At 30.0% G+C, this 19,363-nt stretch overlaps 1 protein-coding gene across 1 annotated transcript in view; it reads left to right on the top strand.

Moving 5' to 3' along the window:
- LOC108911012 (diacylglycerol kinase eta) overlaps positions 1 to 16,502 on the top strand; it is a 120,588-nt gene extending 104,086 nt beyond the window's left edge. The window contains exons 9-14 of the mRNA XM_018715823.1: positions 5,212 to 5,438; positions 10,491 to 10,917; positions 11,441 to 11,813; positions 12,949 to 13,136; positions 13,190 to 13,977; positions 16,212 to 16,502. Of these exons, the coding sequence (XP_018571339.1) occupies positions 5,212 to 5,438; positions 10,491 to 10,917; positions 11,441 to 11,813; positions 12,949 to 13,136; positions 13,190 to 13,977; positions 16,212 to 16,502 (2,294 nt within the window). The remainder of the gene's footprint in view (positions 1 to 5,211; positions 5,439 to 10,490; positions 10,918 to 11,440; positions 11,814 to 12,948; positions 13,137 to 13,189; positions 13,978 to 16,211) is intronic.
- Positions 16,503 to 19,363: the final 2,861 nt, after the last annotated feature.

Below are 19,363 nucleotides of genomic sequence, written 5' to 3'. Positions count from 1 at the left end.
AGTGCTGTGGATATGAAGGGTCAGAACCTTTCGTGAAGCGTAGCTTCTACGTCTATGACTTTTTAACAAATACTGGCATCCTTTGTTAAAGAGACATATTTACGAAAAAAAATAAATTTTGAAATACTTTGAATTATAATTGAATACTCTATTTTTTCGCCACAGAAACTACAGTTTATAATTAAAATTAATAACAAACATAAATATAAGTAGTCTTAAGACGGTTATTAGCACGAATAAATTAGTAAAAAATAGAAATCGGCTAATCAGATGGATAACCGTAATATTTTATTTACAGCTTTCACAAGTTTATTATTTTCTTTTAACTTTATTCTTGCCATAATAATGTTAAACTATATTTACATATTTTTTATATTTATTTGTTTTTTTATTATATATCAACCTCATTCTGATTTAATTTTTCTGTACGTTAACCTATTAATTAAAATTCTTTTAAAAAATTGTTGTTTCTATTAAGAATAAAAAAATAGAATTCAATTCAAAAGATACTGATTACTTTTCAAAAAGTTAAATATTAGACATAGAAGTATAGCCAATAGGTAAATAAATTTTACCTACTATAAAGTTTGGAATGCTATCAACATCAAAAGTCATTTAATTTTTTCAGTTTCTTCCAAACCCTAATGAAGTCACTTTCTGAAGTAGAGTTGATATATACGAGGTCTGTTCAGAAAATAACCGAACTTTTTAAATTACCCGCTAATGGAGATATTTAGTGATATGCGGTTGGCAGCATTGTGTCGCACATAACCTCCTCTGTAACCACATATTCTTGGATTGTTGATAGGTATTTCATTTAATTTTTGTGATATTGTTTTTGAGTGTTTAAGTAGATATTAGTGACAATTTTTGAAATGTGTAATTTTCTAGAACGATGAATTGTCAAATTTCGCGTGAAACTGGGAAAAACTTTCAAGGAAACGTTTCAGATTTTAAAACAAGATTACGGAGATGATGCTCTGGATCGTACGCAATATTATGAATGGTTTTCATGATTTATAAATGGTCGTCAGTCAGTTGAAGATGATCCTCGACCAGAATGGCCTTCGACTTCAACTAATGACTCTCACGTTCAGAAAGTCAAAGATCTGGTGCGTGCAAACCGCTGATTGACTGTCAGAGAAGTCGCAGAAGAGGTTAATATGTCAATTTGGTCATGCCACGAAATTTTGACTGAAAAATTGCAGCAGAATTTGTTCCTCGCTTGATGACCGAACAACAGAAAGAAAATCGTGTGATGTTTGTCAGCAACTCCTTGAACAATCCAATGATGATGAAACATTAATTAATTAAAGGATTTTAACGGGAGACGAAAGCTGTGTTTACGGCTACGACATTGGGATAAAATTTGCAGCATCACAATGGATTTGGCAAAGGATCTCCACGTTGCAAGAAAGCACGTGAATATCGATCCAATATCAGAGTGATGCTCACAGTTCTTTCGACTTTAATTGAATTGTGCATTTGGAATTCTTGCCTTAAAATAAAACAGTAAACCGCGTGTACTATCAAGACATTTTACAATGGTTACGTCCGTTAAAAAGAAACCAAACTTGTGGTGAGACAACTCATGGTTCTTACACCGTGATCATGCATCCGCACAGTCAGCTTTGTCAATTCGTCAGTTTTGTGCCAAAAATCAAACTCGCCCTCACCCTCTTTACTTGCCAGTTCTGGCTCCTAGCGATTTTTCCTTATTTCCGAAATTAAAATTAGTGCTGAAATGGCGCCGTTTTCAGGCTGTTAATAAAATCAAAGCAAATTCGTCAAAGACTTTAAGGTGACCATATCCTTGGCCAAGAAATAGTCAAATTTCTGGCGTTTTTAGGTACTGAAATCTTGAAAAGTCAAACGTGTAGAACGTAAGTAAGCACAAAAATAAAATCCTTGATCTGTTTATTCATTGTTACTATTTAAATTTACTCAAATAAAATAATAACTAAAAAAAAGCGTTTGTAACACATGCGTTTGCTATTATCCTAACTCCACATTTTAACAATTATTTTCACGTACTTATAAATAAAAGTAAACAATTTTATATGTAGGACTAAGCAAATAAATGTTATAAAAATATTTACATGTGAAGTTATATATAAAAAAGTTAGTATTTTCGTAGATTTCAGTACCTAAAACCTTGATGGTTTGATCGTTTTTTGCACCTGTTTATTCGTTTTACTGCGGCGTCTTTGAAAATACTCAGATGGCATGACATAACGTTCCTATTGTTTGATAAGCTTTAAATTATTTAGTTATTAAATGTTTGAAATTATTTGCCTTTGTGGAAAACACTATTAAAAGAATACGGCGCCCTTAAGGGCCATTTTAAGGCCATTTCAATAGAAGCTATCGATTACTGCTTCTCGAAATGGAAACATCACTGGGAAAAGTGTTTAAATAGTGAAGGGGAGTACTTTGAAGGAGACAAGGACCAATAATGTGTAAAATTAAATAAAAAAATTAAAATAAAAGTCAGTTATTTTCTGAATAGACCTCGTATATAAACACTGTTTATCAAATCATTTAAAGAAATATTCATTTGAAAGTAAGTGTACATTCGAAAAGAAATTGGAGAAAACCATTAACTATGTCATGGGGATTGTTAGAGTTAGCTACTGTAAAGATTGTTCTAATGCATGATATCAGGTACTCTAAAAAAGTCTTGAAACTTGAAGGAATGTACAGAATTTATTAAGATTTATTGCTAAATTGTTTTTAAGATCTTGGATATAAATTGAATAAGACGTTCTTATTTGAATTTTTATTAAATATCTTAAATTTTATATAATTTTTATATATCAAGCTTGTTCTACTCGTACGTATATTGTTTGTTTGGAATTGGAATGTGCACTACTTAGAAGTATGACAAGTCCAGTCTACCTTCTAGAAGCATTTCATACAGTAAGTGTAAAGCTTGAGCTTGAAGTATATGTTTTGCAGATAAAGACGATTATTTCATGGGGGAATATAAAATATCATTAGTTACATGCTCGCGGAAAATATGCTGCAGCAACGTCTAAATAACAACAAGCAATTTTTCACAACCAAAAGCACTCGCAATCTTTAGTCAAATCAGTAGCTGCAAAATTTCTGTCACCTCTAAGTGTGGTATAAGATAGGAGTCAAGAAATATTACTAACATCTTCAGATAACTGGAATTCAGTTAAACTGATAAGGTCGAACTCGCGCACTGAAATATAGAAGAAATAAATGTTAGACTACAAAATTTTAGCAGAACAAACAAGAACTCGAAAAAATGTTTTGACAAAATCACAGCCTCTTATGATACGACAGTTTCTTTAAAGAATTTTGTTTTCTAATTTCATTTTACTAGTCTTTGTTATATACGTCTCATATACAGGGTGTTTATTAAGTACTTGTACAAACTTTAAAGGGTGACTGACTAATTTTAAGACAAAAAGTTGATATGAACATGGGTCTGTAACGGCTTAGTTCTTGATACAGAGCCTCCAAAAAGAATTTTTTTCTTTCAACAATTATTGTAAATGTTATTAACTTATTTGTAGATGTAGTTTAGTCTTAGTCTTGTAAATGACCTAAGTTTGTCACATCGCAATACAATCAAGAAAAGACATTTTTATACTTGGCTTTTCAAAAACTCTTAATTCCAACGCAGGTTTAATTTTAAACCCGTTTTTTTACAAAACGGCTGCTTTCAACGACAAATACTAAAAATACCTTTTGTACGTAAAATTAAATGGATAATGGGTATATTTAGTCAAAAATTGCATACAGTGCGACACAAACAGTTATGGTTATTTAAATCCAAGTACAACACTATGTGACGCCCTCTAACATTAAACAAAAATCTAAGTAAATGTTTGGGGTTCTCATCAATACTCCCAGTTTCCCGAATTTCCTCAAATTGCCATGTTATTGTACAAAAATATAATCAAAATACCAGACAAAAAATTTTTTTGGACGGTCTGTATCAAGAACAAAGCTGTTGCGGACCCTTGTTCATATAAACTTTTTTAAAGCTTGTACAACTACTTAATAAAACACTCTGTATAAGAGTACAATTACATATCTATAAATATGTCTGTTCTTCCCATATACGAATTTCAGAATATATTTCCTCTCTTGCGTGATCCTTCAAGAACTTGCTGACTAGAACACCTGTAGCTGCGAAAATTTACACACCCCGCAAAAGATGTATGAAAGATACTCTAATAATGTTTACATGCCAGTGTCCACGAGCCATAAAACTGAAAATTTCCATGTGAAACGAGTTTTAGACCTCACTCATAATTCATTAAAGCTTCTGAACATAAAAAATAATCTGGAATTATAATATTGACCTACGATTAGACCCTGTATATTGGATTTATTCTTAGTGTATCTTTGGCTGTTATTGTCCCATCAGTAAATAATCATTTACGAAAATAAAAATTATTTGCACTACAATAATTGCAATTAAAGACATTTCCTCACGATTTATAAACAAATTTTTCTATAAAAAAAATTCTAATTTCTAAATGTCAAAATGTCTATTGAAAATTTGAGTACCTTTTAAAAAAACAGTACCTAGTAGTGAGTACAATTTCTTTAATTAAAATATTTAGGTTTTTGCTTTTAATATTATAGTTTATCAAACATAAACTTATCCAAATTAAGAAGATTAAGAATAATTAAGAGGTTAGTATTTTGTTTGCGTTATTTTTGAAGTTTTAAAAATATATTACATACACGAAAAATTTGCTTATTTAATTGGATTCCGTTATATTAAAAGGAAAGCTCCCAACTTAAACTACACCAGTGAATATTACTTATTAAATAGGTAATTAATATATGTCAATCTATTACATGGGAAGAATAAACGATTTGAAATAAAACTATTAAAAGCAGGTGTAAGTATTTTAAAGATTATTGTAAAATTTACATTGCTTTCCTGCTTGTTGCAGATTTGTGCAATATTACCAATTATTTTTATTTTTCTATTACTTAAAACGGAAACAATATTATCCCTTGTTACATCAATTTGTTAATTGTTCAACTGTCTTCCAACACATATTTAAAAATATAATCAGAAGCAAGACGTCTCAAAAATTGCGAACCTATGTACCCGTTTGGATAAGATTCACTTTTTCTAATCAAAAGCGAGCACTGATAATCAAATCTCCATTTTTGAGGCGCTTTGTCGTGTGGAAGGATATATGATTATTAATCTAGGTAACGACATAGCTAGAAGATCCTTTAAAAGACCAAAACCCTCGAGTAAAACATCAAAGACGGAAGCAAACATCAACAGGCAGAGCACGCTGATGGAAGAGATAGAAGTAGGGACGCCCAGCCAGAAGGGCAGTCAGGGTAGTTTAAATAAACTTGAAAAGGAGTTGTCTAATGTCTCCACTAGTACCCTGAAGGCCCTCGATGATGAAAAGGAAAAGGAGGAAACGGTGAGTGTTTTGTATGTTTGCCTGGATGATATGTAAATATGGTCACGCATTTTTTAAGCGAATAGCAATTAGATGCATTTTTTCTCTTTGTAAAAATAAATCTGTTATTATCTTAACACTTTAAAATAATACATTACCAAAGAAGTATTTTTCTGTTAACTCAAAAAGTTTATAATCACGTTACTTTACGAGATTTATCAATATTAGTTAGTTTTCCCTCGTAGCCACAAAACTATCAATATACAGGGTGTCCCGCGATTACCCTGCGATATTTTACCAGCTCATTCCACGATTAAAAACTTATTTATAACTAAAAAAAGTTTATATAAATGTAGACGAGGATTAAAAATAAAACAACAAAAATTAGAAATGAATATTACTATAGTGAATCTAACGCTCTAAAGTACCTAACTTCTAAAATTTCGAAAGCGTCCCAAAATTTATTTATTTGTTCAAAATACACATCAAACAGACAAAGCTCTAAAACAGTATATGTTAAGTATGTTATTAAAATATAACAATAAATGAGAAAGGAATTAAAAATAAAAGACAGAGAAAAAAATACAAACTTACAAATAACACAAATATAAAGAACAAAACAAAAAGTTAACAAACAATATGTGGGGTTCTCAAGTAATGGATTTTTTTATACTATGAGCCGAACAACAAAAAATGTCGGTATTATTCTCATCTCACTGTACCTACTTGGAAATAATCTGATACAACGATGCAGCACTGTGGAAAGCCGTGAGGATATACAGGGTGTCCCAGAATATGTGGGCAATCTCTCGGTTTTATACAGGGGACGTTAAAATAACATGACAAGTTTTCCCTAGAGACCCCCCCTACGAAGATACGGAGCCCTAAAGGACGCCCCTGAAAATCGTTTTTTTAAATAACTCTTAAAATACCTACTTTGTGTAATTTAATTATTTTAAATAAAAATACAAATGTAACTAAAGGAGGTATTTTTGTAGATAGACACAGAGAGAATGCAAATTTCATTGCTTAATTTCTCTTTACGGGCAATAAAAATCGTTTTAAACAAAAATAATTTTTTCTCGAAAACAGTTCATTTTATCGATATCAACCAAGAGAGTCTTTTTTAGTTTAAGGTTCAAGCTATCTAAATATATTATTTTTATGCCTTTAGCGTAAAGGATGTCAAAAAAAAGTTATTAAAAAAAATCGATTTTCAGGGGCGTCCATTAGGGGTCTGTATATCCATAGGGGGGGGCTAGAGAATATAGGTTAAATTATTATTTTGATACCACAGACTAATAACATCAAGTGCATTCTGTAACCTATAATGGTGTACATGTAAATCAGCCATGATATAACATGTCGTTTATAAACAGAACACAAAGTAAGGGTCGAAGTGTTGAAACTTGAGGCATGCCAGATATTGGATGAAAATGAGACGACTGACAAAATTTTCATATATGTGAACTTTTCTATCCAAAAATCTTAAACAATTTTATAGGAAAAATTAATATCAAAATTATGTTACATGCGACAAACTAAAATTGTAAACCAATACACATATACAATAAACACATTTTCAGCATGTAACATGATTCTTAAATCAATTTTTCTCCAAAAAAGGTGCTAATAAGCAATCTAGTTCAATGTATCAACTGACCTACCTAATAAAAATATACAAATCAGGATTATGGGACAACACTATACACGATACAAGTTAAAAGAACTACACGTGAAATGGTGGCCATTGGCGCAAACATCCGAAAGTCGATAGTTTCGGAAATACAGGGTGTTGAAAGTTAAAATTTTAAATCGTTTTTTTGCGATTATTCTGAAAATATGTAAGTTAGGAACTTGAAAGTTTGTGAAACTATATTTTTTTAAACGACGAATAAGATGCGTGTTGCAATTTTAGTACATTTAGTACATTTTTACTATTTGATGTGGAAATAATTTTTTTTCCAAATTTTCCCAGTAAATTTTCATCAATTTTCACTATTTTTCAGAGGTTAGGAAAAAATTGTGACGTGATGGGCCAATTCTGACCCCAGATTAGTATTCAGGAGGCCAAATTACTACGAAAAATATATGTCGCATAAAAAGTATACCCAACTTTTTTTTTCTGTGTGGCTGTGTTATCTTCTATTATTGTCATATAAATGCTTACATATATCAATAAGTATATAATTGCTACTCGCTGCTAACTTTGCACCCATCTATTTCTTGCCCTTTTCTAAGAAACTCATTACACAGCTTTTTTAAACTGTCATTAAATCGATGTTAAACATATTTTTCAGTACGTGATTATTTGAAATTGAATATGTGATCAAATGAATAGAAAAATCATACGCACGAAGCTGTGTAAAAGTTTACAACAATTTTTCCTTTTCGGCACCCCCTTTCTAAAATCACTGGAAACTTTAATTATCTTCATGCAATGATTATATTAAATATAAATCATTTATTTCATACTCTCATGTGGGCTATAAAAAATGATAAGTTCGCAACTGCAAAATATTTTAAGGTATCTGTCTCATATTCTTCTATTTTTAACAAAAGAATTTGTATCATATAGTTTAAATCTTATACAACAGACTGAGATTACTGATAATAATATCAACATAAATTACCTTTTTGGGGAATAAATATTATTTTGTATTCTTACTTTCCAATATTCGAGAAGTGGAAGAAGGGACACTAACGAGATATAAATTTTTTGGTAGAAATATATTTAATCTGTTGTTTTGACGATATAGTTATCTAAAATTTGAATTTCTATTAGGCAAAACTTTTTAATTATTTTTTAAATGAAGATATATAGATCTTTAGTTAATCATTTTATTTATATTATATTAATTATCTTCTTGTTATATTTATACCTACATGACTGTAGACTTTTAAACTAACATGTGAAACAAAATTTTACATAAGCTTATAAAACCTAAAAATCACTCAAAAAACAAATAATCTATATTTATGAAATGAAAAATATAACTAAAATATGAGAAATATAGTTTAAAATTAAATAGTTAGGTATGAACTTCACTTCCATTCAGGGTCAGGTAGGCACTTCCATTCATGATTTCTTTGTTCTGCACAATATAAATATCTAATTCTGCATTTGAACACCTTCTATTCTCATTAAGTTAGTTATTCTATTATACTGTGTACATATTTCCAATAAATTTTACTTCTTAAATATAGGGTGTAACACAAAGTTGTGTCAAAAATGAAGAAGTGTATTTCTCGTTATTTTTAAAAATATTTTCTCTTAAAATCTTCGTATTTGAGATTTAACAAAAAATATATCTATAAATATGTTTTAAAAGCATTTTATTCTTCGTTTTCTAAATCAAAAATATGTATTTAGTTGCAAGAAGTACATTTTTTAACGTCATTTAAATAAATCTAAATCTATCTAAACATATAATTTTCATATTTGTACCAAAAAAAGTTGAAATCACCTTAATTGAAAATATAATTTGCCTTTCGAATATGACAAAAAATATTTTTTCCTGCAGGCACAATTTTTAAGAAAATTGTAACTACACCTTATATCTGCACTGCTGATTTGGGTTCAGAGTTAATATTATTGCATCGAATAACATTTTATTCATTGTTGTACAAACAAAATTTCATATTAATATTTTCATGTAAGTATTCAGAAGGTATTCAGATATAGTTTTTATAGCCTGAAACTCATAAATAAGGATTTCAAGGGCTACCGTTTATATTCGAAATTATTCTTAAATTTAAACGAGAAAAAATGCTCCTTAATTTTTTACAAGTTGTGTTGTATAAAAAAATTAATTTGTATAATTAAAATAGAAAATATGATAGGTATTTGGAAAAATTCTGTACAATATAATTTACATTTAAGTAAGTACTTAAAACATGCTTTTTTTTGTTACCAATGGTCAGTTCAATATGTCTTGAATTGATTTTAAATATTTAATATTTACACAAATGTGTGTAGGTATGCTATTTTTTCTACCTCTTATGTACCGCATTTTCATAAAATTCTCATAAAAAAGATAATCAGTATTTGGATAATAAAGCACCCCGCACCAACCTTATGAATTTCAGGTACCCGTAGATTTGTCTGGATTTGTGATATTTTGTACTTGATATCCTCCTGATCAAAAGTGTCAATGGGCACAAAGTCCAAAATTAGAAATTTTTTGAGATACCGAGGAGCAAAGTACCCTAAACTGAAACATTTCTTGGGATCGCATGGTAATTAATATACGATTTTGGATCATAACAGATATTAAGTGCAATATTTTCGTGTATATTTGGCCCAATTAACTCTCATAATCCATCTACCCTAATATATATATACAGGATGTTTCATTTTATATTACTCACCTGAATATCTCGTCAGGGGAGCCACCAATCCAAAAATAACCCTTACAAAAGGTGTTGGGTTCTGAAGGGGACATCGGATGGTGTCCTTCAATTTGATCTTGATGAAGAAGAAGAGTCTTAAGTCCCTATCTAAAAGTAAAATCTATCTAAATGGAAAAAACCATAAGTTCCTACTTATCTAAACGCATAATTTTGCGTTCTTTCTCAATCCAGACTCACAAATAGAGGTTTCATTTAAAAAATTAAATTTAACCTTCAAAAGGCCTTGAAAGTTAGGATCAAGGTCAAATTGAAGGTCACCATCCGATATACCATTTTGAGACCAACAACTTTTGTAAGCGTAATTTTCAAATTGGTGGCTTCCCTGACAAAATATTCAAATGCATAATTTAAAATGGGACATTGACACTTGATCATGAGGATATCAAGTACAAAATATCAAAAATGCAGACAAATCCACCGGTACTTGAAATTCATAGTTTGTGGGGGGTCCTTTTGGTAAAATACATTTTGAAATTGTCCTTATTAATAATTTTGATAAAAGCTTGTGTATAATAATATGCAATAACTGAAAGAAAAAATAGTAACGTTTTTCATGGCCCACCAGGTACATACCTTTTATGTTACCTTGCCAAAACAATAACATTTTAATATGACAAATTCTTTTGGTTTTTAAATCATCACTCCCACATTGCATTCCAGTGTAAATTCCCCCAAGTAAGCGTGATAGTAGAACCTCCCTCTCCCGTTCTAAACGAACAAATCCGCTCTGAGCGCATAGAGCACATAAGAATAGAAATCGAAGGAGAAATAGATCCCGACATAGAACTCCTATGTTCAAAGGCCGACAGACTATCCACCAGTGACGTAACCACCAGCAACAATAGTTCTAATTCTAATCTGTTGGGTATTGATAACGAGCAGTTCCTAACAAGGTCTCCAGCTGCCACCAGGAGGATATCCTGCTGTAGCATGCTCAATCCTGCTGAGACTGCAGCTCTGGCAGCGGCCGCTGCCGCTACTAAGTTTTATGGTGAAGCAGAGAAGAAGGAAAGTGAAAAAAGGGAAGAAAGGGAGAATCGGAAGCTACCCATTATCAATCCTCTTGTTAGGCTGCCCACATGGCCAAGTAAGTATTTGATAATTCTTTTTTTGTCTCTAAATGTAAAATGATAGACATCCGATATACGAAGGATTTTCCTATAAACCGAGCAGGGCTATAAAATTCTTGGAAATTATAACATTGTTGTAGAGAAATGAAAATACTTAGTTTTTTATTTTATTTAAGATCTTTCTTTATGATTGAAGGCATGGGAAGACAAGGATAATAATAATTCAATGAGATTTTCTGAAAAATCCTCTATATCTGAAATGAACAGAGTTGAAGTTAACATTATTTTCTCCAAAATCTGAACCAAGAAGCAAATGAGTTTTTTTTTTTTTTTCTCTTGGCTACTGAAATAAAATTCTGTAGAATTTGACCCAAACTTAAAATCGTGCATGTCATTTCAAAATACTCATTTTTTATCAAGACACTTCTTTCTATAAAATTTTAAATAATTTTTTCTGTTTTGCTCATTCCAACTGGAGACAGACTAACACTATAGAATGTATGATAAAATAAAAAGTATTTAATCCAATTCGTTTTCTAGATGTCAGCACAGGTGGCGGTTTCATAAGCAAGTGTTTACTGGCCAACGCAGACACTTTATGTGCGGCAGTGAGTCCGTTAATAGACCCAGACGAAACTCTTTCTGAAGGTTTCTACGAGCGCTGTGTTATGAACAATTATTTTGGAATCGGTATCGACGCCAAGATTTCCCTGGACTTCCATCATAAAAGAGAAGAGCACCCTGAAAAATGTCGATCCAGAGCCAAAAACTATATGTGGTACGGCGTTTTAGGAAGCAAAGAATGGCTTCAGAAAACTTACAAGAACCTAGAACAGAGAGTTCAACTGGAGTGTGATGGTCAGAGGATTCCTTTGCCTAGTTTACAGGGGATCGTTATACTGAATATTCCAAGGTATGTAATTTTTTATAGGTAGAATAACAGTATTAATAATGTGTGTAGAACTGTGTAAACATTTAATATCTTTGGAACTTATAGAAGTTTAACTTTGGGACATCATGTATCATATGGTGGTACATTTTTAACAGTATTTTTGACTTTATAGAATGTTTTATATCAAAATGTGGGAGCAAGTTTAAGTTGTTTTAATGGAACACCCTATACATTGTTTTTCATATGTTTAATTGAAATCTAAACACCATGGACAGGTTTTTTATATAAACGTGAGAAAGCAAATACGAGTATAAACGATTTGATTTAAAAAATAAGAAATTAATTTTATTAATTTTATCAAAAATAAAAAACTTTTGAAATATGAATTTAAGCAATAATGGATACCAGTCTGGTATAAAAACAAAAACAGTTAAATAAATTTTTAAATTGTTTATCTTAATTCTGATAGTACGAAAATTCTTGAAAATTAAGCCAAATATCTCAAAATGTTATAACTGTATCCCTAAGTCAATGCCTAAAGTAGAAGAAAAAGAATTTTATTTCTATAAGGTCCTATTTGAAATAAAAAACATTTTTTCGTAGATTTCAAATAGGTAGCAAAACTGTACAGAGTATTCAGTTAAAAGAAACATATTTGCTCGAACATTTTGATATTAAACACCTTATATTGTCAAGAATATAATTAATAATTAGGTCGTTATGTGATATGTACAGGATAATTCACTATATTTTGACCCCACCTTTAACTTTTTTGTTTTAATGGTTATAAAAAAAATGTGAAGTACAGAAACTGCACGATTTTTTATGAAGTTTTCGAAAATGAAGTCGAAACAAAATCGCCGCGGATGTTAACTTTGTTAATTTAAATGGAACACCCTGTATATTTTTACATATTTGTATAGAATGTTCCCTGTCGAGCATAGTCATATAGGGTTTGTCGAGTCCATCTCTAACAATAAGTGAGATATTAAAAAACAAAAAGAGGGTTTTTTATTAAGAAAATAAAACATTTTGTAATTGTTACACCACTTTCATGCATTTCTGACTTTTTTCCAATAACGTAAGGATTAAGATTTAGTTGTAATATATTTTATCATAGTGATAATAGCATATTAACTATAAATATTATTTCTAGTTTCATGGGAGGTATAAACTTTTGGGGAGGAACTAAGGAGGGTGATATTTTTCTTGCACCTTCATTTGATGATAAAATTTTGGAAGTAGTTGCTGTATTTGGTTCTGTTCAGATGGCCGCATCGAGATTAATCAACCTTCAGCATCACAGAATAGCTCAATGTCAAAGCATCCAAATAAATATTTTAGGTAAATTTCAACATATAGTGGGTATTGATATAAATATGCATGATTTCTTGTAGGTGAAGAAGGAGTTCCGATACAAGTAGATGGAGAAGCTTGGATACAACCACCAGGAATTATACGAATCCTGCACAAAAATCGAATGCAAATGCTTTGCAGAAATCGATCTTTAGAAAACTCTTTAAAATCGTGGGAAGAAAAACAACGGCAGAGTATGTCGGCTCAAGGAGCCAAACCAAGACTATCAATTTCACATGACAAAGGTCGTAGTAGCCTCACGAGACAGAGCATGCCTTCTCATGAAAAGTCATTCTTGGGAGTCAACATTGAAAAGATACGACAACATTCCTTCAGTGGTGCTGTACCCACACATGTTGAAAAAGAAAAACACACGGTGCATTTTGTTGAAAAACCTCCAACATCTGCAGAACCAGAAATACTATTTTCGGAAGAAGAACATTATCTTCTGATTAACTTTATAGAATGTGTAACAACTCTAACTAAATGGATAAAAATACTAGCTATAAGTCACAGTCTGGAAGTAGATCTATATACTCTTGCCGCCAAGACTGACACATGTCTTGAAAAAATTCACCCGAATGGCAAAATACTAGAAGGACCTCAACTGAGAATAGAATTCACTAAATTAGTGTCGGCTGTAAAACAATTATATGAAGATAGTTGTTGCCTGCTGCATGATAGAGGAGATAAATTAAAACTTAGAGAAGACTTGGAGAACAAACTTAGTGTTAGCCTTGCTAACACAGAACTAGAGTTAAGGAAGTGTGTAATGTACGATACACCGTCAGGTAGTTTAGTATATCTGCAACCTTTGCAGGGAGATCAGGTAACTAAAATTATTTTTACTTATCTCATCACAGAATATGCAGTGTGTCTGTGTCTACCCATTAGAAAATTTCAAGAATTATTGTGATTCAAGTCCTATACCGCGGAATTTTTGAATCTGCTCTTTTTAAATAAAGAAATAGTTATATCGAAAGTGGACTTCACTCATAATGTCATTAATTTTAACTACATATTCGGAAGGCCTAATAAAAACAGTAAATTGAAAAAAAAAATTGACAACATTTTAAAAAATAAGTAAATTTCCCTTTAACTTCCGTTAACTCAGCGCCCTATTTCGCAACAGGGACTGTGCTGGTCAACAAAACGAAACAGCTGATTTCCCAGTCGTTTTGAATTTTGCGATTGGTTTCAAAATCAAAGTGCAGCGGATCCCAACTTTATTTATTAACAAAGTGCTATGGATGAATAAGTGTTTTTTTTTTAGACATACCGGCATTTTAGATAAGTAGGTACCATACTACCTACTCTTTCAAAAACAGTAAGTCACACAATAAGGTATATGTACTACAAACTGAATAATTAATTGAACATAATACTAAACACTATATTCAATTATAAAATATAGTGAAAACGTTAACAATAATAAAAATACTAAATAACCTAACATTCGAAAAACAATTATTATTCTTAAACTTGTTTTTTTTTAATACTTGTTAGGATTTAAAATGATAAAAAATATTTTATTCGTTCATGTGTCTAGGTATAAAGGTCTGTTTTTGTCGTTCACTATTAAAATGGCAGTAAAAGCTAGGTTAGTGACCGTATACGGTAGATCAGAATTCACTCTCCATAAACCTTTGTAGGTCAGCGGTCAGGAGTGGTCCGAAAAGGGGTATTTGAAAATATTTTTTTTTCAGCATAAATATGCATTTTTAAATTTTTTAATCACGTATTTATATTCTATTGATTTTTACCTATCTTCCCTTAAAATTAATAATCACTCTGTACATAACTTAGCTTTTTTTAATGAAGTACCATATTTTTATATTGCATTTTAAAAATTTCTGATTTTTTAAATTTTACTCAACTCTAGCTACGAAGGTACAAATCCTGAACATTTAAAGAGTTTTAACTGCAATGTTTTGTAAGTTTAGGCATTAAGTTTTCTAAAATATGCCAAAAAGGTTTAGTGTAAAAATATTTCACACAATAATTATAATAGCACAGCTGTTTTAGTTCTACTCGATCATTAGTTCATTTGTCATTGTTGTTTTGGTGTTTGTTCATTATTTCTACATAATTAATGTCACTTTATTCCTTTAATTTATTCCTAAATTACGATTTTGCAGATAAATAAAAGCTTTGTGCTAATACAGCTAGAACATGACTATAACACATTTAAAAATGTAGATTTCTGATATTCAAAACCATATATACTATCTATAAATAAAGAATAAACTAAAATATATCACTATCCATGTCTCTCTATTTAATAGTAGCGTTTTATAAGCTATGCTATCAGATAAGTCAAAGTAGGAGCTGACGCTTACCCACAAATTTTGACTTTTGTAGGCCATCTAGATCCAGAGGCATTAAAATCAATGCCTTTAAATCTGACCAATTACGCATTTATCATTGTTATTATTTATTACAAAAATTAGAAATTTGAAGATGTACATATAACATTTTTCACCTGAAAAAAATGGGTAGATAAAAAATATGCAATAAAAAATATTTAAAATAATGAAGTTAATGTCAATTTTTGGCATAATCGAAAATCACTAAGATGCCATTACATTATTTAAATAGAACACATCTAAAATTCCCAGTAACAAATTTTCATGACTTAAATCGCAAGTCTGAAATATTCCATTAGAAGATAAAAGATACTGAATTTCTAATTGTTACATATGTTATTGATGTAATATTTCATTTCCAAAGCATACATCTGCTGTTTCTTCTATTATAATTTAAAAAAAAAATACCTACATAACAAATTCAACTTGTACTTAAATTTGAATGAATATCAATTTTCATCAATTTGCATAAAAAAAATATAATGTATTTTATTACTCCGTACTATTCTACAAAGAAAATTAATTGTGAACCAAGATTTTGAAAAATACTCCCTGTATAAATTTTTATGTTATATTAAAAAATGTTATTTGATTCATACACCATTGTCATCAATATGGAAAAAAACATTTAAATAAAGAAAATGTAATTAAAAACAAATGTTCATTTAAGATTTAAAATAAAGGTTCTTAATTACAGGCTGAACATAAGAGAAAAGGTCTATTCTGGCTGAAATTCCGAACAAAGGGAACTGGATCGCAAGCATCCAGTCAAAAGAGAGAAGTGGCTTCTTGGGGTACACAAGAAGTTGCGACATGGCTGGAAACATTACAGCTGTCAGAGTACATTGACAGCTTTGAAAAGAACGATATAAGAGGTAGAGAACTTCTTACTTTGGCACGGAGAGATTTGAAAGACTTAGGAGTAACTAAAGTAGGACATGTTAAAAGGATACTGCAAGCCATTAAGGATTTGACACAAGGATTATAAGAATTAGATGTAAGTTAAACCCATGTAAGCCCCAGATGTCAATATACTGAGGTAATAAGTATTGTTAAATTTTGTTATATGTGTGTAAATAACTTTACTGTCACAAAATGTAATATTAATAATGACCACATTTAAATTGGATTTTCTCAAAATTATTTGCAAAAATTATGTAAGGTGTGGCCAGATTATCTGAATTGATCATCGATAAGTGAAAAAAGATATTTTTGGATTGACACTTGACATTGTGGAGAAGAAACCCGCTTGATTAAAAGATAATTTAATCCAAAAAAATTAATACACTCATCATAAAAGTGACTTTTTTGTATAAGATATTGAAAAATTTTATTAAAATATATTAAGAATTAAAATGTATGCAATGGTGGTAACTGACAAAAAACAAAATATGTAATTGAAATTTTGAAACAACGCTGCCAAGTTTAATGAACTGTAGGATGACAAAAACATGTTGCTTGAGTTATATAAAATATTTTTTCTACAATCGTCTTTTATTAGTTATTTCAAAAAAATAATAAATCATTCTGTGTAGCACAATCAAGCAAGTCGGTTCCTTTGCATATATAAAATATATTGAACCTTTCTCACACTAGTACAAAAAACTGACTTATTTCAATACTAAGTAGAATATTATCATATACGATTGTAGAAAAAATAAAACTTCTAACAAGACTTGCTGAATTTTTCTATAATAAAATATAGTATAACAATTGTTTTATGTCATGTGCTCATAATGTCAATTTTCAACATAAATATGTTTTGTTATTTGCTCCTATCATTACAGATTTGGCAACACTCTGTATATAATTAGTATTTAAATTCCACATCTATTCAGGCTGTCCTAGTTTTCTTCTTTATAACTGACAACAGAAGACCCAATTTTAAGCAAAATAGTTCTATCTGCATAGGTCGTAAAATACTCTAGGTCTAGCTTATTCTAACATTCATGGACTTTTTGAAGATATCAATTGAATTTTTAAAGTGCCTATTCAATTCTGCTTAAAAAAGGTATTCATCTCAGATACAAAGTAGGTACCTATCTGATGACCCGTGGATAGTTTTTGCTTAAAATTGTCATCACTTCAATGTTACGAATTAAAAAACTGAAACACTCTATTCATTACATTTTGAATAATATATCAGTCTTTAAATTAATTGTTATACAGGATGATATAAAAAAGTAGGGCAAGCCATTAACCACAGATTTTTTAAGAAAAAAATAATGTGTCTTGCCTTATGCCATTTATTAGTGAAGCTTTTTTAAAGACAGGATGTCAAAGTTACAATTGTTGTGTTTTAAATCATTCAGTTGGAATTTTGCAGTTTTATCCTTGCTGTACATTTTGTGTAATTTTGATGTAAAAAAATGAAGCAAGAGCAGGGGAAAATAGAGTTGTAGTTCTTCTACTTTTTTGTGCACTCCTATGTTTCAAATGTATAGTTTTTCAAGGGTAACTGTTTTTGTTAATAATGTTCTCTGCCTCCTTGGTTTACAAGATATTGCAACTTCTTTGAAAATATGATCTTGACCTAAATGCTGCTGTTTAATTTCCTAATTAAGCTTTACTAAAAGATTTGCTAAGATATGTTTCCACATTCCATATTAGCTTTGCAATTTGTTGAAAAAATTATTTTATTCATTAGTATACCAAAAAATATTTCAGTTAAACCACAAGAGTATTTTAAATAAGAAAATGATTTTGTCATATTAAAATATATATAATATTTGAAAGACTAAATCCTAAATAAATTTTTCAGATATCAAAATAATGAAAAAAAAAACAGGGGCTTGACCAATAGCTTTGAAACACTGGAAAAAGGTGGAGGCAAATGGCTACTACAACTCCCTTTGCTCCGTTTATGCTTTGATTTTTTCTCCAAAATTTCAATTGAGTATCTTAAAAAAGAGTATAAATGAAAATTATGGTAATGAAAGTTAAATTATCTTCACTTAAAGAGTCAGTGGTTAACTACTTCTTAGTGACATCCTGTATACATAGGTATAAATTAAAGGCAATCATTTAAATTCTAGTTAACTATTTCCTCAGTATAAAACCATGTTTAAAAGTAAGTAAACCCTGTATGCGTGTACTGATGTTATTGTACGTAATATAAAATTGTGCGACTTACTGTGATTTCCAAACTGTAATTAGTTATGAGAACTCGTAGATAGTTATGTGAATGTAGTATAGTTCATAAATTGACAATTCATCTATTCTTCAATACACTACCTATAAATATTTATTATATTTGGTGATTTTTTGATGTGGAACTGAAGTTTAAAGGATCTATTTTTAAATTATTTAATTTTCAAAATATATCTAAAACAGGGCCACATTATAAGATCACTTTTTATATTGTTATATTGTTGTCAAATTTCTCACTATCTAAATTGAAATTAAGAAATTATAGAAAACCTTATATTCTAAATTAAAAAAGCAATTATCTATCCCTTTAGCAATATTATATCTATCTCTTTCTAATCTATTCTTCATAAATATTTGACTGTTTTCATACTTCTAACACATTTTCCTCATTATGTGGAAGATATCATTATCAGTAATAAGTAAAAACATTATCAAAAACAGGGTTAAGTAAGTTACTAAATATAGTAACAATTTAGCAGTAATATGTAATTTGCAGACCGCCATATGTACCAAACTTTAAAAATGTGAAGCAAAACATTTTAAAGATGGCAATGGCGGCAGCAAGAAAGTATTCGAAAAACAGAGAACCATCTGTTGCACTCTATGACCGAAGCTATTGGACCTGCTACGTTGAGTTTGATAAGCTGTACTAAAAAAATATTCACTAAAAAATTTAATATCATTATTTTTGTAATAAAA

Source organism: Anoplophora glabripennis, unplaced genomic scaffold (genome assembly GCF_000390285.2).
Source record: "Anoplophora glabripennis isolate ALB-LARVAE unplaced genomic scaffold, Agla_2.0 scaffold556, whole genome shotgun sequence".
Lineage (NCBI taxonomy): Eukaryota > Metazoa > Arthropoda > Insecta > Coleoptera > Cerambycidae > Anoplophora > Anoplophora glabripennis.
The sequence above is the reverse complement of the archived record's forward strand: the minus strand, read 5'-3'. Positions and strand labels throughout refer to the sequence as shown.